The 24,923-nt window shown below is 37.6% G+C and overlaps 1 protein-coding gene across 8 annotated transcripts in view; it reads right to left on the minus strand.

Annotated features, from left to right (window-relative positions):
- Positions 1-24,923, minus strand: part of Tp63 (tumor protein p63) — a 211,521-nt gene that overhangs the window by 53,325 nt on the left and 133,273 nt on the right. For all 8 annotated transcript variants that reach the window (XM_042669708.1, XM_042669700.1, XM_042669742.1 and 5 more), the window contains one exon: positions 23,682-23,936. In XM_042669708.1, the coding sequence (XP_042525642.1) occupies positions 23,682-23,936 (255 nt within the window). The remainder of the gene's footprint in view (positions 1-23,681; positions 23,937-24,923) is intronic.

Raw genomic sequence — 24,923 nt, forward strand, 5'->3', positions numbered from 1 at the left:
AGCTCAATGGCAAAAAGAAGTTAGTTACTCACATCATCTGAAGATTCATTTTCCTCTAATGAGAGCAGGGTCATTTTCATAGAACACTGACTTTTAGGTTGAAAATTATAATGCTAGCCTTACATATTAAAAATTAAAACCTACTGTTTATCAGCCAAATTCTGCTTTTTTTTGGGGGGGGGGCGTCCAGTCGTGGGGCCTGAACTCTGGGCCTGGGCACTGTCCCTCAGCTCTTCAGCTCAAGGCTAGCGCTTTACCACTTGAGCCACAGCGCCACTTCCAGCTTTTTTTTTCGTTTTGCTTATGTGGTGCTGAGGAATCGAACCCAGGGCCTCAGGCATGCAAGGCAAGCGCTCTGCCACCTTCCCAGCCAGAAATTCTGCTTCTTTAATTGTAATGTTCCTATAATAGAGAAATAAACTTAGGAGGAGAAGAAGATTAAACAGTGCAGACTGGAAGTAGATTCACACTGCCATTGTCACATGAATAGCTCACCAGGGAATCAGAATCTCAATTCTACCACATAGGAAGTTTAGAGACTATCTGTTCAGTCTGTGTTCTCATCCTTAACATCTCAGAGTGCATGATCAAATGATACCACAAAATAGAAGTGTCCTGCAACTTACACATGGAAAAATAATAGCAACTCCTTAAGAAAATAACACCAGAAATGTTTTCAAAGATAATTGGGGGGGGGGGGAAATGTGTTCCTACATAATTTATTTATAAAATAAAGATGTATACTTAATGCAATCATTGGATAGACAATAATCAAGTGGAAATCTTTATTAGGTACAGAAAACACTCAGGAGCCAAGGAACCTCAAGCAACTGATTTAAATAACTATCTTCCATGTTGAAATTATAAGGATTTATGTTGTTGTAGATAGCACCACACTGTTCTCATTTGGCTAGACTCTGTACTCCTGATGGGGTTTGCGTTGCCAAGAAGTTGGCAACTGGTAGTGAGAAGGGAACCACACAGAGAGCAGAGGGAAGCAGGGCTGCTCATCTGAGTTAGCTCTGCTGGTCATCTCAACAGGCAGAGGCTGGGGCAAGAAGCTTTGGTTTGTTTCTTTCTCCCCCCCCACCTCCATTTCTCTTATATTGCTCATGGATAACTTAAAATGACATTTTCAGGCCCTAAGTAAATCTGTGTGAGCAGTCTCTGTTTAATTTACTCTAGATTTGCGTGGGATATTTTTCTCACTTTTACACACTCATTCCTTTATTCAAACAACATTTATAGAATAGCAGTTATATCATTTTTCCTTCAAAGTCTCTCAAAGAATTTGTATTTGTTTTCTTTGTAATGCATATATATACAAACATACATATATATCTTTTATTTATTAAAACCATAGTCCTTCATTTGTTTTTCCTGTCAAGACACTAAATTTCTACATAGAAATCTTACTTTATGTATCTTTCAATCTAGTGATAGACTAAATATGACAATACTACCAACAACAAAATTGCATGTTTGCTCTGTAAAGTGAGATGTTACTTGTACAAAACCAATGAAAATAGGATGATAATTATATCACTGATATGAACAGTACAACTATGACAATAGAAAAGATGTTGATGATTTTTAGTCTTGCTGCCAAATTTGAAGTCTTTCACTCCTTAGAACTGAATGCTGATATCCAATTTCCAATACTTAGTTTTATAGAATGAACTTTGTCCCTAACCTTTGCCGTGAAACTCATGATTATCAGAACTGCAGTTAATCAAGTTGAAGGGTAAATGTGTTTTGTTTTGCTTTGCAAATCCACAAGTTATCAATCTTTGTATCAGGAACTGTGACAAACTGCTCTAAGGATAGCTCTTAACTATATTTTTTAAAGGTATAGTTGTATTTACCAACTAGAGTCTCCTATTCAAGTCTTCAGTTACATCTCAACCATCTTTCTGCAAACAATAGTTTAAGACTCCCTGGCCAAAGCCTTTCACCCATCCAATTGCCATCCTAGTAAATTTCCACTGATGTCTTTCTACCAAGATGGAGGATTGAGAGTATAGTTGAATGTAGCATAGAAATGTTTGGCACTGAATTTAGTTAGAAGTGAAATAAACTCTGGAACTGTCCCCAACCACTATCCTGCTATCACTTTAAAATAAACACAGCAGCTCATCTCCAGCTATTTGCTACTCTTCCTAATCTCAGGTCAAACCATTAGAAAATAGAGAAGGTCATTTTCTAAGCATTGACAGATGGCATCTAACATGTTTGCTTGTAACTACCTTTCAGTATAAATTCTTAAAGCTCACAACCATATCATATTCAGTGTCAGAACAATCTCTGTAGTATATTTTTAGGCATTAAAGCAAAGAGAAACATTTCATTAGATTCCTGATTTATTTTCCTAACTCTTGGTTCTCTAGGCAGACAATTCTGCCTTCTTAGTTTGGTCCAGCTGCTATAGCAAGATTTAATAATACAGTATTGAATAATATGGGGTTTTTTGTCAAGAATTCTTAATCTTCCTTTGAGTTCTTGTGAAAATAAAAGTAGCTTATCAACTCAATACTAGGTAAATATTCTTTGTAATAAATTCATGTCCCTATTATTCAGGAAAGAAGATATTTGCTCAATATTTACTGAGGACCACCATGGATCAGAGAATAAGTACATTTCTGGTTGGTAATTTTGGGCAATAGCATTACTCATGAATAGCATATGCTCTTCTTCATTAGTCTAAAACTTAAGATATTGCTCTTTTATAAACTACTGTTAGTGACATTATTTTCACAGAATTATTCACTCTTATTAGGATAAAAAACAGGAGGAAGGCTTAATACATATTAATATATGTATGTATACACACATATTTATATATTTCATAGATTAAAAAAAGTTGAGACCTCAAACAGAAGAATGGCCTGTTCATAGCCAGGAAGTCAGTCACTGGACCCCTATATATATGTCTTCCCTTTTGACCCATAACCCTTCAAACTAAAGTCAAGCTACATATATCATGAAGAATTTCCTTATTGGGCCAACTATTTACATTTGGGTCTTGTCATACACAAGGAAGTAGGCTAAACAGCCAATGAAGAATGCAAAGATGCAAAAATGAAGAAAGCAAAACATATCCCTCAGTAACATCCCCAAACACTTGAGGAATCTAACAATTTGACCTATTTATGAGTACAATCTTGATAAGAAGTAATCTTAAAACCAACATACAGGAAATACCACAATTTCAGGAGTCAAAAATCACCTCAATTGTAGGAAGTGGGTCTTCTCTCTGTCTGAAATATATACTGCAAATCTACTTCCAGTCCCACACTCACCATACCTTTCCCCTATCTCTTATCTCTTCTCCGAATCCTTACACACTCCCAATCAGTCTTCCTGCCCTTGCCTTCCAGCCTCCTAACTGGATCTGCTATCTCCTTCAGGAGAACCTGACATCACCAGTCTCTCTTGTGTCTCCATTCTTTGAAAACTACAGATACATATTTAAGGATAATATTCCAAGCCCTGCTCACTCTGGCTCAGTGGACTTCTCCCTAGCTTCAACTTTTCCTCTCTCAAATGTTGACATTTGCCTGTTTTCGTTCATCCTTATTCACTCTACATTTTATTTTTCTCCTAATTTCAAGGCTCTGATTTGAGAGCTACCACTTTGAGAGCTACCACTGAACATTAAACTATCTACAAAACTAGGTGTGTGTGTGTGTGTGTGTGTGTGTGTGTGTGTGCTGAATCACATTTTGTTTAGACAAGAAGAGCTAGTAGCTCACACTAATAATCCTAGCTACTTAGGAGGCTGAGAAGAGGAGGACTGCAATTCATGTCTAGTTCAGGCAGACAAGTTTGCAAGATTCTATCTCAAAAATTAACAACAAAAAATAAGTGACAAAGCATCAGTCTAGCTAGCAAATCTGAAAGAAATATTCTCTGATAGATATTTCTTTAGACCCATTACAAGTGTCAGACACCCACATGAAAAGGCCAGGCTAATGCCAGTGAACCACAGAGTAAGTGGGTGTACATAGGAGTGGGGGGAAGGGGAGAGTAAGGAAAGGTTTCATCTACAATTAAGCTTCCAGTGAGTTTAATTGGATGAGTAGGAGTCTGCCTGGAAGACAAAGGTGGTAGTGGGTAGAGGGACATTCCAGGAAGATTATAGCACCTGTCACACTGAATTATAGCTAGCAGCTTTCTCCGTTTGCCCTGATTGACTATGAATTCTTTGAAGAAGGGCTCTTATCTGTCTATTAATATGATTACCCTACAGCATCCAGCATGATTCGTCAAGGGCCTGCTCACAGGCAGGCTTTGGACTATAAGCTTCATAAGTTGAAAGTTAACAACCTTCAAGAGAGATTATTTCCACCTGAAAGATGAAGAAATTAAATTTTAAAGAGGTCTGGTCACTTGCCTATTTACCCCAGGTAATAAACTGTGCAGTTATACCTGTTATTCTCCAAAAAAACACTAGCGTTCAAGAAATGTATTTTAAAACTAATGGCACTCTTCAGTCTACAATAACAGTTGAGACCTGATGGAGAGTCTCAGTTTAGCTACAACAAAGGGTATTGGTCCCCAGATCCTTACCAGATCCTCACTTTATGATACAAAACCTATACAACAGCCATTGACCAAATCATGTGACAGCTATTAAAAGCCTCCATTTGGACATATCAGCTTGAGTGGCTTGTCATTTTGAAATTTCTGAGAAGATAAAATTTGAAAAATGCTAAGCAAAATTCTTTAACATTGGCTTTTTCCCCCTTGAAATCATGGAGTTCTAAACATAGCTGTTATTTCTTAGAACTTACTGAGGAAGAAAAAGATTTTTATGTCTTTATTGGGACACTTCATTTAGATCAAGACTACTTTGGTATAGTTCTTTCATAGTACATTTTATTGATTTCTCTCCAGTAAAGTTTCTTGTGTGTGTGTGTGTGTGTGTGTGTGTGTGTGTGTGTGTGATAAAGCCAATACAAACTAAAAATTAAAAAAAATATGTGTTCTTACTTCCTAGAGAGACCCATTGTTAACATTTTGGTATCTATTAAGCTATTTTAATGTCTAAGGAAAACTAGAAATTACTTTTTTGCCTGTTGAACTAATGCTTTTTCCAAGAAGTTGATCAAATGGAATCAACTCAGATGCTTGTGTCAAAACATTTCTGAGTTTTCCATGTCAGAAGACAACATTTGTCTTTGCTGTATACAATATGTATAGTTGGCTCAGACGTTTTGAAAAGGCTTGATATATGAACCCAAAGACTTTATTTAAGCTAGTTTAACCTGTGGAAGCTTAAATGATTCATTTCACTGAAGAACAACTAAAATTTAAGTTTCTCAATATTTCTGTCACCATTTCCTATTCCTTTCTTCCTTTGTCTTTTTCTTTATGTCATTTCCTTCTTGAGAGAATGAAGCAGGAAACAAGAAAGAGATGAGGGAGAGGAAGAACAGAAGAGAAGGTAATGGACCGATGGGAAGAACAGTCCTTTTGTGAATTCTGAATATTTGTTACCAGTCATAGCATATATCTTTCATTTTCTTCCCAAAAGGTGTGTTGTGAAGAACATTACCATCACAGAAGATTGCACATGTTTTCATGTGTGTGCCAGTTCTGGGGATTGAACTCAGGGCCTAGCTCAAGGCTGATGCACTATCACTTAAGCCACAGTTCTAATTCCAGCTTTTTGGTAGTTTACTCAAGATAAGAGACTTCTCTCAAGATTTTCCATGTATGTACACATTTACACACATATCTTAAAGACAAGGGCAGTTAACAATCCTGTAATTTGATTGATAGATATTATTTAAACCTACTATCCCTCACTGATTTCTCTTCTCCACTCCATTGCTTTTCTTTGGAATGAAGTTTGTAGTGTTTGTTGGTTGGTTGGTTTGTTATGGTACTAAGATTTGAACTAGGAAGTTGAGACTTGTGAGGCAAAGATTTCTGGTTAAAGCCATACTCTAGCCCTTTGATCAAGCTTTGAGCAAAATATACAGGTACTTCTGTTATTCTTTCTACAAAATCTCTACAATGAACATGTAGAAACATGGAAAGCACTATGTATTTTTACCTACTGCTAGATTAGTAGGTAGATTCGTTAGCTGCTTACTTCATTTTAATAACTTGATATGAATTCAATATGATTTTTAATACTTAACATAAAATCAATATGATTCCAAATGTTTTCATAAGTACTTTATAATGCTAACAATTCACTTTTGTATCATTTAGTTCAATAGTGGCACTATCCAAATTCAGGATATGTACATGCGTTTTTTTTAAGCAGGCTGTTAATACATATGCCTGTTATATGAGAAAATAACAATAGAAGATATATCCTCTAAAACTTTATAAATCTTTTAAAATATTCAACATGTTCAAACAGGTGCTAAAGCACAAACAAGTCTTGGCCCTATCTCATACAGAATGGGTTGGTTACAGATGTTCTTCTGCAAGCTACGTCTTGCCTGTTACATGTACATTCATCTTCCAAACACATCATTTCGTCTACTTTGCCAGAAGCCAGGCAACATACACACACACACACACACACACACACACACACACACACACACACACACACACACAAATCACAGAGATTTTTATTGTGATGATATTTAACTCTTCAACTCTTCTCATCCTACCTCCTGCCCAGAGAAGGACTCAACATCAGAGCCTATGAAATGTCACTATCTAGTGACAGCTCTGTTTGCTTTCTTCCTGCACAAGCAAATGACAATGAGGGAGCTTAACCTGTGTCCTCATTTTTTTTTTTTTTTGGTTACCTGCAAAACCAATGCCTAGGCTAGCACTGACTCATAAAGCTGGAGACATTAGCTCATGGCAATGATTCAGTCGTGAGAATTCTGATGAGCCTCTCCCCTTATTGGAGCTTAGTGAGGGGAAATCATTTCTTCGTAGGGACAGCCCGTGATTGAGGCATAGTCACTACCTAACATGTCTGTGATCAGTATGGCGAGGAAAGAGGTAATACGGACACAGCTGTCTCTACCGAGAAGCAGTAACCTAACGGCATCCACAACACACCCCACCCCACTCGGGACAATCCCACAGAAAGGCCCTCCTCTCCCATAGCCAGCTTCCCAGGACAAAAGTGTACATTCTATTCTTGACACTGCTTTGGTTTCTCCTTGAGGAGCACAGAAAAGGCAGAAGGATCACAAAGCTCTGGCCGTGGAGCAGGTTCTTAGCTTTTATTACCAGGGATAAGAGAGAATGTGGTAGGAGGTTTTGAAATAGGCTGGATAGGAATCATCTCATTCAAGTATGACCTTGAGCTTGAACACCAAGTGAGAGGACGTGAAGTTCATTGTAAGGCAGGAAGCTGCGGTTTCTATCCCCAAAGAGCAGCCACACCTCACATGGGGATAGACTTCTGAGTTCTGGAAACACTTTTACCTCATTATCTCATTGGATCCTGACAACTTCCTCCTAGGGTAGGGATCTCTATCCTCATTTAAAGATAAGGGGGCAAGTAGGAGTGTGGGGGGCAATTGGGGTCATACCATTTGCTAAGGTCCTAGCTGGAACAAGCAAGCCCACTTTTCCAACAGAGTTGCTCTAGTAATGTTGGGTAATCACCTTGGCTTCCTCTCTGACTTTCCATTTTGCCTCCCTCCTTTTTTATCTAGCTCCTAAAAAAAGCAGTGATTTCAACTTCTTTTTTGTGTATGTGGTGTGCTGGTCCTGGGGCTTAAAAATGGAGTGCTGGGTTGAGATCTGAGAATCGTGGTTCAAAGCCAGCCTGGGCAAGAAAGTCCATGAGACTCTTATCTTCAATTAGCTACCAGAAAACCAGAAGTGGCACTGTGGCTCAAGTGGTAGAGTGCTAGCCTTGAGCTAAAGCGCTCAGAGACAGTGCCCAGACCCAGAGTTTAAGCCCCAGGACTACCACCACCAACAACAAAAAGGAATGCCTGGGTGCTGTCCCTGAGCTTCTTTTGCTTAAGACTAGTGTTCCACCACTTGAACCACACTTTCATTTCTGGGTTTTTTTTTTTTTTTCGGCTGTTTACTTTGAGATAAGAGTCTCACAGATTTGTCTGTCTGGACTCAAACCAGGATCCTCAGATCTCAACCTCCTGAGTAGCTAGGATTGTAGATGTGAGTCCCCAGTGGCTGTTAAATTCTATTTATCCTCCCCCCTAAAATGTATGTGTGTGTGTGTGTGTGTGTGTGTGCATGATGATCATGTGTGCATGATGGTACTGGGGCTTAAACTCAGGGCCTAACTCACTTGCTTGGCTTTTTCTTCTGAAGGCTGGCCACATTACCGTGGACTATTCTTCTTTTTTTATTGTGAAAATACTGTATAGAGGGGTTACAATTACATGGGCAAGGTAATGAGTACATTTCTTATCAAGCATTGTTGCCTACTCCTTTGTTTCCCCTTCTCATCCCTTCCCATCCTCCCCCACTCCCGCCCCTGTCTCCCCCTTCCCCTCGCCAAAGTTGTAAAGTTCGTTTTTCGACATAACGTTTTGTACATCTCATTGTTGCAATGGATCCACCTGTATTCTATTTAAACAATTTGTTTTTTTCCTTTCCCTCCCCAAATTATACCAGCATCAAATACAGTGAAAACAGGGGTTATACTGTGGGGGAGGGACATACAAAGCACCAAAGAAATATTGTATAAATATGTTAGAAACAATAGCAAGAAGAAAAAAAAAACACTTGAATCCTTATCTTGGGGTTCATTTCACGTAACATCAACTTATCTGACCGTTTCTGCTTGTCTCAGACATATACTAGTTATTGCAAATAAGAGAAACCATGGGACCTATGTTTCTTTGGGCCTGTTTTACTTCACTTAATATTTTTTCCAGGTCTTTCCATTTCCTAACAAATGGGGCAATGCCATTCTTTCTGATGGAGGCATAGAATTCCATTGTGTATATCTACCACATTTTCTATGCATAGAAAACCAACAAGACCACAATAAAGGCCAAGAAACTGCACCCAAACTGAGAATCCAAGAACCATTGGAAGAATCCAGTTGTTGTAGTCTCCAAGAAGGTGGATAATATGGCAGGAACTACCAAACACCTCTCAGTCCTAACTCTAAACATTAATGGACTTAACTCTCCAATTAAGCCACACAGACTGTCTAGTTGGATTAAAAAGCAAGATCCTTCTATCTGCTGTCTTCAGAAGTCACACCCTGCCCATAAAAACAAACATATATTGAAAGTGAAAGGTTGGAACAAAATCTGCCAAGCAAACAGCCCCCATAAACAGGCAGGAGTTGCAATCTTAGTATCTGATAAAATAGACTTCCAATTAAAATTAGTGAGAAGAGATAAAGACGGTCGCTACATACTAATTAAGGGATCTCTGCTTCAGGAGGATGTTACAATTCTAAATTTCCATTTGCCAAACAACGGAGCACCCAAATTTATCCAAGAAACACTACTTTCCCTCAAATCCCACATAGATCCAAAGACTGGATAGACCCCACTAGATAGATCAACTTGGCAAAAACTCAACAGAGAAACCACAGACCTAAACAACCGTATAGATCAACTAGATTTAACAGACATCTACCGAATATTTCACCCAACAGCATCAGAGTTCACGTTTTTCTCAGGAGCACACGGAACATTTTCCAAAATAGATCACATTTTAGGTCACAAAGCAAACTTGTCCAAATTCAATAACATTGAAGGACTTTTCTTCTTGAGCCAGCTTTGAACCAGGAACCTCAGATCTCAGCTAGGATTATAGACATGAGACACCAGAGATGGCAATCATCACTAATCTTGTCCTCCTTCATCTCTATCTTCCCAATATCAAGTGTAATCCTGTCACACTGGAGCCCTGTACCCTACCACTGTACCTGAAATAAACTGGCATTTTCACACTGCTCTCTTTACCTCCACTGCCACCGCCAACTTCACATTGATGTTTTAAAGGTTTTAAAGATGAGCACTTGGCCGAGAAGTTATGTTCTGAACACTTTGAACTACACAGTCTGGTTCCATTTTACTCTTCCCTTGCATAGATCCCATATTGGACCACAACTTGAAGCAGAGGAGGAGAGCAGCCACTGACTTGGGAAACACAGTGCAGACTCATTGTGTTTTCACTTACCTTAGTTACCTCCACTGTGTGTGTGAAAAGTGGAATCTGCCTCCCACGCAACAATTCTCTGCACAGAATAATTCAGTTGTTCTTTTTTCTTTTTTTCTCTCTGTCTTTTTCCTTCTCTCTCTCTCTCTCACTATAAATGATTTTTCTTAAAGACGTACAGAATTTGAATTCACTTGGAAACTTGCTTGATTCATTTTTCATCTAAATCATGGGCCACAGGCCTCACTTCCGGTTTCATGCTCTCTAAAGGTTACAGCTTACAGCCTACAAACATACACCACTTGGCCCTGAGAATCCTGACAGCTTTCCGTTTGGAGCCAGAGCCACCTCACAGTGACTTGCCTTTTAAGCGGTTACTGTGTCTTTAGGATCCATTCTAGCCAAATCTAGAATGTAGCTGGTTCCAGGACAGTGCGTGATAAAATAATTCTGGCCACATAATCTTGCCATTCCTTCACATGGGTCCTAGTCCTTTATATGTTGAAGTTACAAAGAGAAATACGTCTCTCTGCTTTTATCTTAGCACTGTATAATTTACCTCAACATTGTGCTTTTTAGACAAGTGTTGATGGAAATTGTTTATCAGAAGTATAGATGGTAGTGTTTTTAGGTCTAACCCAAAGACACAAAATACACATTTCTCATTTTCCCAGGATAATGTTTTTAGAGATATCTTTCAAAGAAGGAAAAATATATTCAAATATGTTTATATCAAAATGCAAGATTGAAATACTTTTGTAAAAACAGAATAAAACTATTAATTTCCCTTATCTCCAAAAGAAGAGAAAATTTCCAGAAACAATATTTTTAACCTCTTAGAACTTCCTATATTTTACAATAGTACATATTATTTGACATATGATAGCTAATTTTAATTTATAAGAAAATTTATTTTTTTCTAAATATTAAATCAGGAATGTGTGAAAAGATACACATTCAATGTATTTCATTTTCTGTGTCTGATGTCTAAACTCCAATGCAAAAAAAAAAATTAAGAAAGCAACAAATCAGGAGTTAACTCTACCCCCCAAGCATATACTTAAGTGACAACTTCAAAAACAATTTTCAAAGGATTTAGAATAAAGACAACCTGTTAGCTTGAAAATGCAAGTCAGCCTTAGACAGGTATAAACTCTCTTAGTGGTTACTGAACAATGTGGATTATGCCCAGGGAACAAATGTACATCCTAATTCCTTCTGTTCTAATTTTCATTCTCTCATGGCATCTCCCATGTGTGAAGTACAGTTACCCCTCTCTTAGGACCAGTGACAAAAGGTGGCAATGTAGCTCTGGCCATTTCTTCTTTATATAGGTACTCATCCTCTTTAGAGGGATCATTGAAGTCACATAGACCCCCACGCCCCCAAAGGTAAACCTAAGAACAGAAGCATCTAATCCAAACATTACAAAGTTAAATTGTATTCTGAGTTAGTAGAAAAGACAATCTAGATTCCAAAGTAATTATAAAAAATAACTTCTGGGTCTAGTAGCATATGCCTATAATAATCCCAGCTACTCAGGAAACCGAGGCAGAAGGATCACTTGATGCTAGACTTCACAGCAGGGTGAAACCTTGTCTTTCACAAAACGTATGTCTAAAATGAAGTGGTAGTTTTAGCAAGTAGAAAGGTCATATAAACAAGAAAAAATTGTTCTACATGAGAACTGTTTCAATCTCAGTAATAGTGATGAGTCTTAGCATTTCAATGCTCTTTTTTTCACTAAAATATTGGCAGATTTTGAATGAGACCTTTCTTAGAAATTCCAAAGCAATTTGGGTACATATATAGAATTATGTATTTATTCATTAAGTCTACTTGAAGTATATTTTGGGGGAAAAATTACACATTTCTCCTAATGAAACAGAAGAGGAAGAAGAATAGAAGGAGGAAGAGTAGGAGAAGAAAAAGGAGGGGGAAGAGGACGAGGAGGAGGAGGAGAAGGAGGAGAAAGACGATAAGGGAAGAGGGAGGAGGGAGGAGGGAGGAGGAAGAAGAAAGAAGAAGGAGAATTTACCAATTATTTCTTTCATTTCCTGAAATAGTTCAATCAACACTTCTAAAAGAAAATAAGGATTTTTTTGTTTATTTTTGTTTTGTTAATACTGGGATTTGAACTCCAGGTCTCATGTTTTCACTTGGCTTTTTTACATTTTTCCTTCAATGCTGTTACTCTACTACCTGAGCCACACTTATACTTATTTCAAGACTCTCTTGGATTTCTCTCCCATGGCTAGGTTCAAACCATGATTCTCTGACCACAGCCTCCTTAGTAGCTAGGATTATAATGATATCTAAGTTGCTATATTATTATGAAAACAGCCAGGTACCAGTAGCTCATGGCTATAATACTAGCTACTCAGGAGGCTGAGATCTAAGGATCATGGTTCAAAGCCAGACCGGGCAGGAAAGTTAGGCAGGAAGTCCCTGAGACTCTTATCTTTAATTAACCACCAGAAAACTGGAAGTGGAGCTGTGGCTCAAGTGATAGAGTGCTCGCGTTGAGCTGAAGAGTTCAAGGACAGTGCCCAGAAAAAGAAAGAAAGAAAGAAAGGAAGGAAGGAAGGAAGGAAGGAAGGAAGGAAGGAAGGAAGGAAGGAAGGAAGGAAGGAAGGAAGGAAGGAAGGAAGGAAGAAAAGAAAGAAAGAAAGAAAGAAAGAAAGAAAGAAAGAAAGAAAGAAAGAAAGAAAGAAAGAAAGAAAGAAAGAAAGAAAGAAAGAAAGGGAAAATGTATTTTTTAGCTTAATTTTGAACATTCTATTTGAATTAGTGTGGATTTCCTCCCCAAAGCAGAAGCTTATGTCCATAAATATATATTATCAGTGCTAAAAATATGTCTTAAAATATCTAACATTTTAAAAAATACTTTCGTAAAAGGCTTCACACACAACTTTCTAATGAGTTCTTTTACTTCCCCTCTCTCCTATTCTTCCTTCTAATTATCTTCTTCCATCCCTACTCTTAATCCCAAAGTGCCTAAGATGATAATTACTGTTGGGTAGAAGGTGGGGATGGGAAGGGTCTATAAAACTTAAAAGACTGTTGCCAGCATAACTCTGGTTGTTATTACCCAAATGTATGTATTTACTAACCAAAGGACTTGATCCATGTTAAACCAAAAACTTAGAAATTGCTTCATGTAAGATATTTGTAATAAAGATAATTAAATACAATGAAAAGATTAATGAAGCAAAAAGGATATTTGTTCATTCAACAAATCACTTTCCTTCTCAGTTTCTTCCTGTCCAAAGTGATGATGAAATTTTTCTACTTTTTCATGGACCTGAGTAAAGATGATGTTATTTATGAATTCTGTCACCAATTTTCCATTATCTTATTGTTTTGCTGTTAATATACACTTTCTCTTTGCCATCCTATTCCTGATGTTGAACAACGTACTGTCTATTGTTGCAGAGTTGAGTTTTTCTGACATCAGCAAAAGACTTTCCTCATCAATACAACAAGCCCTTCTTGCAGCTACTGCCTTTGCAGTTTTCTGCCTCAAGACTACTTTAAGAGTGGCATGTCAGGCAGGGACCACACACACACACACACACACACACACACACACACACACACACACACACACACACACACACACACACACACACACACACACACACACACACACACACACACACACACTTTTCAAATATAGTAAGATGCAGGATTTTTCTTACAAGTGAAATCCTTGATGATATTGTCAATTATTGATAGAATTTCTTTAACAATTTTACACTATCGGGTTTTTTATTTTGTTTTTGTCAGTCATGGGGCACTATTTCTGAGTTTTTCTCTTACTCTAATGCTTTGAGCCACAGCTCCACTTCTGGTTTTCTGGTGATTAACTGGAGATGAGTCTCACATACTTTCCCACCCAGGATGACTTCAAATTGTGATCCTCAATTCTTAGCTTCCTGAGTAGCTAGGGTTACAAGTACAAGCCACCAGCACCTGGTCAGTATTTTTTTAACTATTGTTTTTAGCTATAGGAATATATTATGTGAGAATCTAATTTCCCTTTAGAAAATTTGTTACATGGTTTTCTCAAGTTATGTTATATTAATGTGCTATAATTCTGAATTGAGAAAATGTGATTTATTATAGTAGCAGTTAACTTTAGGTAAGATAAATTCACAAAAATAACTTACAGTTTTGTTTTAAATAAACTTACATGTTGTTATCTTGCCCATGTAATTGTAACTCCTCTGTACGGTATTCTCACAATAAAAAAAATTAAATAAATAATAAAAAACTTACATGTGCCAAAGAATACATGACATTTAAACTTTATAGGAATTATGTTTGGTCATATTTCTAAGGCTTATTTGATAATAATTCTTTAGCCAGAATGTAATTCAAAATTATTACATTATTTACATTATTCTAATGATAGAGAATTATTCCCAATGATAGAGAAGTGGCAGTTAGTAACTCAGGAGTATGAGTTATAAATTCATGAATATGACAACCTCAAGTTAACTCATAAAGCAGAAGGGAAAGGTAAGCAAGATGGAAAGAAAACGAACAAATATGTTTTATCAACTTAAAATTATTGAAAATTAGTTCCACTGCTACTCAAGTGGCATTCTTCTGTGTGTAAATTAATATAGACATGCAAATATATATATGCATGCACAATAGGCTTTTCATTTCATCAAAGAAAGTAAAACTTTCTTCTTATGGCCCTCTCATTTTAAAACATTTTTATTGGTTCTAATGAAATGTCACCAATTAAAATATATAGGCACTAAAAATGTAGCTGATTAATAGATATAGGCTTCATCAGATAGAACTTTTTAAGAGAACTTTTTTAAGCTTACAAAATTATCTCTCTATATATAATCATATGATCATATCTAGGGACATATTTCTCTTGTCTTATGTGATGTCTTTATACAAAACAAAAAAAATCACAGAGCGCTTTCTGAATGATAGGCATGGATATGCTGCAGTGTTCAAGACGAGAAATGTAAGCAACAGAAATCTCAGATGAGATAATAACATGCTAAGTTTTCAAAGCTTCATCTCTCAGGCTCTCAAATCACCCCATAAACTTTAATTAAGCCTCACAGCCATTCTGCCAAGTAAATATTATAATACCCATTTAACAGATGGGCAGAGACAAAACCACCTGCCCCAGTTCATATCACTTATACCCCAAAGCAGCCTCTGAGTGTTCTGTTTTACTTAATGAGCCACACTGATCAGGATCCTGTTAGATGACCTCAGAAGTTCAAGTGTATACCTTCAAATTAAGCAACCTTTGTTCAATCTTATTGGTTTATTACCATGTATGAACTGTACCAGGGGATTTCACTGTAGTATTTCACACATGCCTTATTATACTTTGGTCAGATTAGACCCCTCTGTTGCTCTCTCTTTCCCTCATCTCATTTTTAACAGCTTTTATTGGGTTTCCTTATGCTATAGAGACATAATGTATTTTGTTATTACCAACCCCCATCCTTGTTCTTTGTATAGAATTCAGTGTGGAAGTCATTAAAAGAAAAAGTCTTTTGAAATAGTCTCCTTAACTTATTCATTACATTTTTCACAAAACTCAGTGAAGATGATAATGGTTAAGTAACATGAAAATGAATAAAGTGAAAACTTAGTAACCTGAGAATGAGTTCTCTATTTGTGAATTTAAATTTTTAGTATTAACTCAGCCTAAAACATAAGGTAGGAAACTCTCCCTAATTTACCACACAGTAAATTAGATGTAGGGTCCCTGGCTACTATCAAATTTTCTTTTACGTTGTGTCTGATGATAGGGTCAACATCATTATTAAAAACCACAGGAGAGCCTTCTCCTAAGATCATTACCTCTAGGCCTCTGAATGCCTAATTATAGGACCCCTTGTTTTAAAAACCTTTCCAAGTCTACAGACACATCTGTAAGGCTTCAAAGCGTCTAAGATTTACCTTCCTGTTCAACAATAAATTCTTCTTGTATCTAGAGGGATTATCAGTGTTTTGAGCAGGAAAGTTGAATTACTTAAAGCTTCATTCATTCATTCACAGTGATCTGAGTAAATATACTCATGGTTGCTGATATAAAAATCACAAGACTTTCTATTTGCTTCTACTCATGAAATACAGTTAATTGCTAGCTAAATCTCTTTCATGAGAAACATGCATCTGCCCTTCCCTAAAAGGGGTGGCAACTATTGAACAGAGCAGGTACATTATAGGAATACCTACTTTGGGAGGCAGGTTACAAACCAGAGAAAATACAAAACACATATATGGGAAAACACCAGGAGCAACAATCCCACAAGAGGCACTCATCATTCAATGCTGATTTCAAATACACATTCATTTCAAGGTATCTCTGTTGACTTTAATGATATACTATAGTTGTCTTGAGTCATTAAGAAATTCTTAGGATGTTATCCACTGTTTATATATCAATTTTCAGGTGATTTTTGCTCCCCCACATGCTCAATGGGCCAATTAAAAATACACCTTCCGTTAGCAAGCTGGGAAAATTGATTTGAAGACCTTTAAATCTCACTGCCCTTTTCTGATTATGGCTTTGGCCAATTTTAGAGTTAAGTTTCAGAATTCCATAAATTCTCCAACAGGGTAAGAGCAAAACCAAGTTAAAAAATACTTTATGCCAAGTAACTAACACTGCATATTATCAGACTGGTTTTTTGTTTTTGTATTTTTCTGGTCATGGGGCTTGAACTCTGGGCCTGGGTGCTGTCCCTCAGCTCTTCAGCAGAAGACAAGTGCTCTACCACTTGAGCCACAGCGTCACTTCCAGTTTTCTGATGGTTTATTGGAGAAAAGAGTCTCATGGACTTTCCTACTCGGGCTGGCTTTAAACCATGATCTTCAGATCTCAGCCTTCTGAGTCACTGGGATACAGGAGTGAGCCACAGGTGCCCAACCAGCCTTAGTTTTTATAAATAAATATTATAGAAATATGAGGGAAAGAAGATATATACTATAAGAAAAATTAATAAAAATATAATCCCATAATGTATTGCTTACTTGAATATGTATTCTTTAAAGGGATAGAAAATTATCAACCCATAATGAAATACATCTACTAGTAACCTTTCCCTTGTGTACGCTTTACTTTATCTTCCTCAATTTGAATTATCTTTCCTTGTTAGTGCTTTGCAGAAAATGTCAAACTAACTGTTAACTAAATGTTAAACTAACTGTTTAACCTGAAATATTTTTAATTTGTATGTGTGGGGTGTGAGGTGCCAGTACTGAGCCTTGAAATCAGGGCCTGAATGCTGTTCCTTAGCTTTTTCGCTAAAGGCTGGCACTATACCACTTGAGCCATGACTCTACATTCCATTTTTTGGCAGTTAACTGGAGATAAGGCTGTACGAGACTTTCCTACCTAACATGGCTTTGAATTGTGATCCTCAAATCTCTCCTTAGATCTCAGTCTCCTTAGTAAGTAGGATTATAGCATGAGCTACCAGTGAATATCAGATATATGGTTCTTTCTCCCTACAACAACACTGCTGGGATTACAAAGCAGATGATCCTACAGTCAGGCATGCCGGCTCATATCTCCATAGTCCCTGTAGTCATCATCTGGCTCAAGTATTATGGTTCTCTCCTTGCCCATTTGGCATTATTAGCCCATTGTTAGCCAAAGTGATTGGCTGGATACAAAGGGCTGATAAACTGATTTGTGATCTTGATGAAAATGCCTTTGTGATTGCTTCTATCATGATCTTCCTCATATGAACTAACCATCCCAGGGAAGTAGAAAAATAAGATACCAGCTTGGATGGTGAAAACTACAAATGCCAACTGAAAGAGAAGGATGAGGATGAAGAGGAAAACCAGGTTCTAAGGCCAGAGAACTAGGAGGAAGAGGAAGACAAAGAACAAAAAGAAGGGAAAAATGCTATTATCCTCTTAGTAGGAAAAATAGCAAGTAAGCTTCATTTGTTTCTGTTGTACAATAGCAATATTCATATGCAATAAATCACGACTGATGCTTTTTTCTTTTAAATAGAAACTCCAGGTTGCAGTCAACGAATCATTCTGAATAATTGAGAAGGTGATAAACATTAGATTAGGTGAAAGCAGCTTATCGCAAATGTATTAACCCAGAGTCAATCTAAATGAATTTGGGCAGGCATGGTGATTAAGTTATTTTGCTTGACTAGAGAAGAACATTACTGCAGCATGCCTTACCATGGATATTTGTAAGCCCAAGTCCTAGAAGGAAGTTTCATGAGCTATCACCAACAATCACCAAGCACTTTATTGAGGATTCTTCTTCACAATGCTGACAACTAACAAATACCTTGGTTAGAAGCTTAATATCCTCAGTGTCATTCTTATATCAGTTACAGGAGGGGTGCAAAAAGGCAGCTCTATATGTATTACAGGTGATGTATAAAACAGCTATGAATAAGTGTATCACTGGTATGAGTTACAAAATTTCTCTCCTTTCCATCATCAATAAAACCTAACAGCCATTGTTGGGCATGGTGACACATGCCAGTAAACATGTTTGAGGCCATCCTCTGCTACACAGCAAGATCTTGTCTTGAAGGAAATTAACAAACAAAAAATAAAACCAAAGAAAAGCACCTAACAGATGTTCAACTGTAAGATTACATCAAGTCCAAATTAAGGCTTACCAATTTTAAAGGGTAAAGTGTACCAGTGTGGGTATGTATGTGCTATAGATCACACTAGAACCTTGTGCATGCTGAGCTTATATTCTATCACTGAGTTACACTCTAGCCCAAAAGTATTTGCCCTGTGAAGCCAGCTGATAAATCCTATCCAACCTCGAAGTTCGTCTGGACATCATGTCCTTTGATAGCTATTCTTAAGAGTCTCTACATTCCAGAGGGCCATGCAATGGTCTGGCTTACATTTGATTTCTGCAGAGCTGGCAGCCGTTTTCTGAAAGTCTTACATTACAGGTAACCTGATGACAGGCAGGGTGGGCCCCAGACGCACATCTCAGCCTGCCTGCCTGTAGAGCCAAGAGGAGCCAGCTTGCCAGATGGAGACCAAGACTGATACGCTGGGATCAATGGAACTCTCCCGGGAACTGGCTGTTCCCATTTCAAAAGACACCTCCCTAATCTCTCCAGGAGCTCAAGTCAAATTCTTCAAAGCTCTAAATGTTATAGGAGCCTGGCATGATTAAGCAACGAGAAGAAAGAATGTTCTCCAAAATTCCTGGGCCACTCTGCCCAAAGGGACCAAACCATAGATACTTAACAATCAGGATTCGCACTGAAGGGTACTGCTTGAAATTAGAATTGTTTCTTTTAACCATGAGTAAGGGGAAAAAAAGCTTCTGAGTAAGTCTTAAAGGCCTTACCCTACATCTGATGTTGTGCTGGATCCGAGTTAAATGTGGCTAACCTTAAGTCGATGTTGGCTCACGCCTGTAATCTTAGCTACTCAGGAGGCTGAGATCTGAGGATCAAGGTTCAAAGACAGCACTGGCAAGAAAGTCGGGCAGGAAAGTCCTAAAGACTCTTAACTCCAAGTAACCACCAGAAAACCGGAAGTGGTGCTGTGGCTCAAGTGGTAGAGTGCTTGCCTTGAGCTGAAGAGCTGAAGAACAGTGCCCAGGCCCAAACGTTCAAGCCTCACAACCAAAAACAAACAAACAAACAAACAACAAAAAACAACAAGGTGAGTAATTGCATTTAGTCGACAGGTTACTGAACTGGAGCTCTGCCACTAGAGTCACACCTCCAGCCCAGGTCAGCATACTTTAAATCCAGAAAGGATCCTTCCTTGTGCTGGGAAGGTGAGCTTGCATCTGCTTGGGAAGGTAGTAAGTAGGGCAGCACTCTCTGGATTGGCATCTAGGAGAGCCTGTTACTGTCTTCTGCCATCTATTCATCTATTTGATAGTGGTTAATATTACCTGCAGTCCTTTTAGGCTCTAGTATTCATTTTTTGGTTGTTATTATTTTCTTTTTAGTTTGTGTTGGTACTGGGACTTGAACTCAGGGCAGAACACTCTCTCAGCTTTTCTGTTCAAGGCTGGCACTCTACTACTTGAGGCATACTTCATTTCTAGCTTTTTGTTCATTAATTAGAGACAAAAGTCTTATGGACTTGTCTGCTCAGGCTGGTTTTGAACCCTTGGGTTCAACCACCTGGGTAATTAGGATTATAAGCATGAGCCACCAGCATCTGGCTTGTAATATGCATTCTAAGAGCCCTAAAACATTAAGAAAAAAACCCGTAATAAACACTTTTTATTCATTCAAATTATTGTCTGCTTTTCAAATTGAACCCTCAAGAAAATTATTGTAAACTCTCCTGACAAAAGGATTCGAATTCAAACTCACCGAGTATTTGTTTGCCTAACACTAACCAGGCACTGAAGTTATATTTACTCTGTTATTATTATGTGACAATGAAGTAATGACAACTCCATTTGTAGGTGAACAGAGTAACTTTGAGAGAGTCTGGACTTGAAGGGTATATGCTGCTAGTAAACTTCAGAACTGAAATCTATGCATGTTTCATGTCATTCACAAACTGCCATTCTTTCAACTATCCTATGACTGATATCCTCAGCTAACATACGAGACCAGTAATGCAACACATTAAATAGCAAGCTTCTATTATTAGTATCAATTAAATTGTGGAAAGAAGAAAATCTGAAACAAAAATCTTGAACATTACCTTGGGCATGTGCTATGTATATAAAATAATGATAGGACACCACTTGCTTTCATTAGAAGAACTTTAAAATAAATACTATATTTTAAGACAAGTGGAATCATAATGACATTGATTATTTAGGAAATAGAGAAAGCAAAGAAAAATGTGTAGTTACTTTAAATGTTAGTTATATTTTGACAGTAATCCTGAAAGGAAAATCAGAAATACTCTAAGGGAAAAAAACCACAGGGGATGGCAAGTGATAAAAGGAGCTCTGAAAACTTTTTTTTTTCAATTAATGATTTACCAGAAAGACTATGCAAGAAGCATTGCATCTCGCTAATGACAGCAACTTCAGCCAGCTACCAGTCTGTGGGCAATTCCAAAGGAAGCATTTTATTTTGAGTGAGTATTTTTAAGTGTACATGCCTAACAAATTGGTACTGTGTAAAATGGCACACAAAATACCTTAGCCACTAAGATACCAGCTCTATACTATTCAAGGCCAACCTGAGAATGTGCAGAGAAGTACTGTACCTCCAACCTTCTTTCTGTCAAGCACAAGGCGAGACAGTCTAGATAGGATGGTGGGAGTTATACCTAGAATGTGAGGCCCTGGGCTCCTCTCTCATTTTGGCTTATGATGAACCTTGTGACTACTGCTGAAAGTTTCTTCACAGACTTGGTCATTTGGTTCAACTAAGATAAATATATGATACAATCCTTTTAAGCAGCAACACCTCTGCATAAAGGAAAGGATACATAATTTGTCTGAAAGAGCTAAATGCTGCTATATCCAAGGTACAGGTGTCCATGTATACAGTGAGTTTTTAGGTAACCTGAGCAGCTACCAGAGTTCAAGGGCACTAGACTTAGAGGAAATGCAAAATAAATTTGAAATAAGCCTGCTGATAAGTTTGTAAAAATATGTCCTATAATAAACTTAGAATATACTTATTCTGTAAAATGTGTTAAGACAATAGACAACGAAGCAGAAATTCAAGACATGAAAAACCGTTGAAGTTCATTCCATATGACCAAATATTCAATAAGAACCTAATTACTTCTAAAACAGATCATTAATGCTATCACTTGGCCTTCAGAAAATAAGTAGATTTCATTATCTTAGCTTGAGGCACCTACTGAATTCCAGAAAGGTGAAGTGATTTGACTAAGGTCACTCAGATGACCACACTAGAATCTAGGTTTTCTGGCTCTCCCTCACTAATCTTTTCTCATCACCTAAAGTGCCTGTCATATGTAAAAAGTATTTTACAGTGTATTACACCAACATCATTTCTTTTCTAGATCCTACTTCCCTGAAACAGAGGTTTTGAATGGGAATGGTTTCTCGTTGTGCTGAATTTGCAAATAAAGCTTAGGATTTCTGGATGATGAGGTGGTAAAGGAAGAAGAAAGGAGAAAACTAATCATCCTGGTGAATGTATGACAAGCTCTACCCCTTCAATTCTTAAATGATTTTAGAAGGGAAGTGATTTTTTTTTAATTTGGCTGCCTCCACAAGACAATCATTCCTTCAGACAAGCTCACTCATATTATAATGGACCTTGAACTCAGAATGACATGTACTATTCACCTTGAAGATTAGTGTTTGTGAATGTGCCCTAGGTGACCACTCTCCCCCCATCCAAAAAAATATCACCTGGATCAACCAACCAACTCTAGAAAGCCTATAAATTCAAGTTTACTCACCTTCAGGTCCATGTCCAGGATTATAAAGGCAAATGGTAGCAAGGATTATGAGATAATTGATAAAGGACACCAGGAAGAAAAAGTTAAGCTAATGTTTATACTTTATGTATAAATATGAATCATAACATGGCCTCTTTTCAAATAACAAAACAAAGTCCAATGACAAAACAGGTTCTGAGACAATTTGGGGACATTCTGATATAAAAAGTAAAAAAGAACATAGTTCATTGAGGAAAGGTAGGAACCAGAAATACATCTAGCTCTTATAGAGCCTCTGCAACTTTCACATGTCACTTAGTCTCCAGTTTTCCAGGCTTCCTCACTGGCATATTAGGAGTTAACAAAACAAAATAAAATGTTTGTGCCTATTTGATAAAGATATGAAGTCAAAATCAGTGGGCAGATGTGAAATTATGTCAAGTGTAGAGTTACCAAATCAGATACCTAATAACTTCTTCAGTTGCACAAAAGACAATAGTGCACTAGATATTATAGGTAAAGTAAAGAATGGAAATGTTTATCAGAGAATTGTATTTGCCAAAGCAGGAGAGAAAAGAACTTCAGAAAATACTGAAGCTACTTTTTTTTTTTGACGTGGTGAGGATTAGTTAGATGAACTTCTGTGATCCATGCAAACATTAAATTAATTAATAAATGGTACTTGGGCCATGAGCATACTTTGACCAATTAGTAAACAACGTCTCTGTAGGTGTCACCTACACATCTGAGCTTTATTCATATTATTATATATTCTAAAATAAACTATGAAGTAGAATAAACATATTTTTGAAAAATCAATTCCTATAATATTTACATCTTTACCATAAAGAGATATAAAGTTCTTGAAATTTTGTAGATGGTAAACATACATTCTATCTTTAGGCTATGATTATGATACTTCTTACTGGCATAATGTTTCATTGTTTTTCTGGAAATCCTCAAAAATAAAAAGACATCACAAAGCAAGAATGTCACAACGATTGCAGTGACTAGGACCTGTATGGAATGGAGAGGGGCATTTGGGTCCAAATGTGACTTTCCTTGTTAAATGGCACCTGGTCTTTCTTTTTCTCTGTTTTAAGCATTAAATATCCAAAACAACAAAAGTTTCCAATCAGGAAACAATGACACTCTAACTTTGGCAGAGGAATCACCCTGCCAGGTGATGAGCACCTTCCTTATGGTTGGAAGTGAAGCTTGATGGCCTGGGGATCCTGTGCTCTTACCGTCCAGGTGGCTGACTTGGCGGTACTCGATTGCTGGAAAGACACATCGAAGCTGTGCGGGCCTGGGTAGTCTGTGTTGGAGGGAATGGCAGGTGATGGAGAGAGGGCGTCAAAGGTGGAGCTGGGCTGCGCATAGGGCGAGGGCGCCGTGACGCTGTTCTGTGCATGGTCTGTGTTGTAGGGGCTGGTGGACGAGGAGCCATTCTGGATCTGCTGGTCCATGCTGTTCAGGAGCCCCAGGTTCGTGTACTGTGGCTGCGTGAACACCCAGAACCCCAACGTTAGTCATGGAAACTCCAGAAAAAAAAAGACATTATTTGTTGCCTGCACATGCCCAAAACCCACTCCAAGTCTAAAACTTCATATACAAAGTAAAAAATCAACCATTTGTGACTCACTGGAAAACATCAAGTCTGAGCCCTAATGACCTTGAATGACCTTCAAAGATTACATCACCTTGGTGACTGGTATCCTGAAGAATGTGTGAAAGAATATATAGTACTCTAGCTAGGCAGAATGTGTCCAGTGCTCAAGAACTGCATAGAATTATTGTTTGTATATGTGCCGATGCTGGGGCTTGAACTCAGGGCCTTCTACCCTGGTTTAGCTTTTTCACTCAAGGCTGGCATCCACTCATTTATTTCCAACATTTTAACCGATTATTTAGAGGTACGAATCTCTCAGATTTGTCTGCCTGAGCTGATTTTGAACTGTGACCCTCAAATCTCAGCCTCCTGAATAACAGAGTTAACAGACCAGAGCCACTTAGCCTCATCTAGAAGTATTTTATAATGAAGACATACTTTGCTTTATTCCTTTGTGAGAGGAAGAGTATTCATAATATTCATACTGAAAAGGACCAACTTGATCAATTGAAGGGAGTTTACACATCAAAATCTTCGCATATGTGGGACAAAAATCAGATGATTTTCAAATTTCCTTTGTTTTAATTCTAAATTCTGTTGTCCTACATTATGCTTTGTACTCACCCCCACCCCATCCCATCCAATCCAATCCTAGGAACGAATTTCACAAAGATTCACGCAAATGGGCAACAGGGTTAGGGAAGCCGAAAAATACAATTTTATTTTGCGTATTGATTTATTTTCTCTTGTTGATCTAGTCATATTCTGAGATGCAGGTCTTCCTATATCGCCCAAGCTGTTCTTTAACTACTGGAGTGAAGTGCTTCCCTGACTGGGACTCACCAGTTAGTATCTCCATCACTCTGTCTGATTTCAA

Source organism: Dipodomys spectabilis, unplaced genomic scaffold (genome assembly GCF_019054845.1).
Source record: "Dipodomys spectabilis isolate Male_0828 unplaced genomic scaffold, ASM1905484v1 ptg000017l, whole genome shotgun sequence".
Classification (NCBI taxonomy): Eukaryota; Metazoa; Chordata; class Mammalia; order Rodentia; family Heteromyidae; genus Dipodomys; species Dipodomys spectabilis.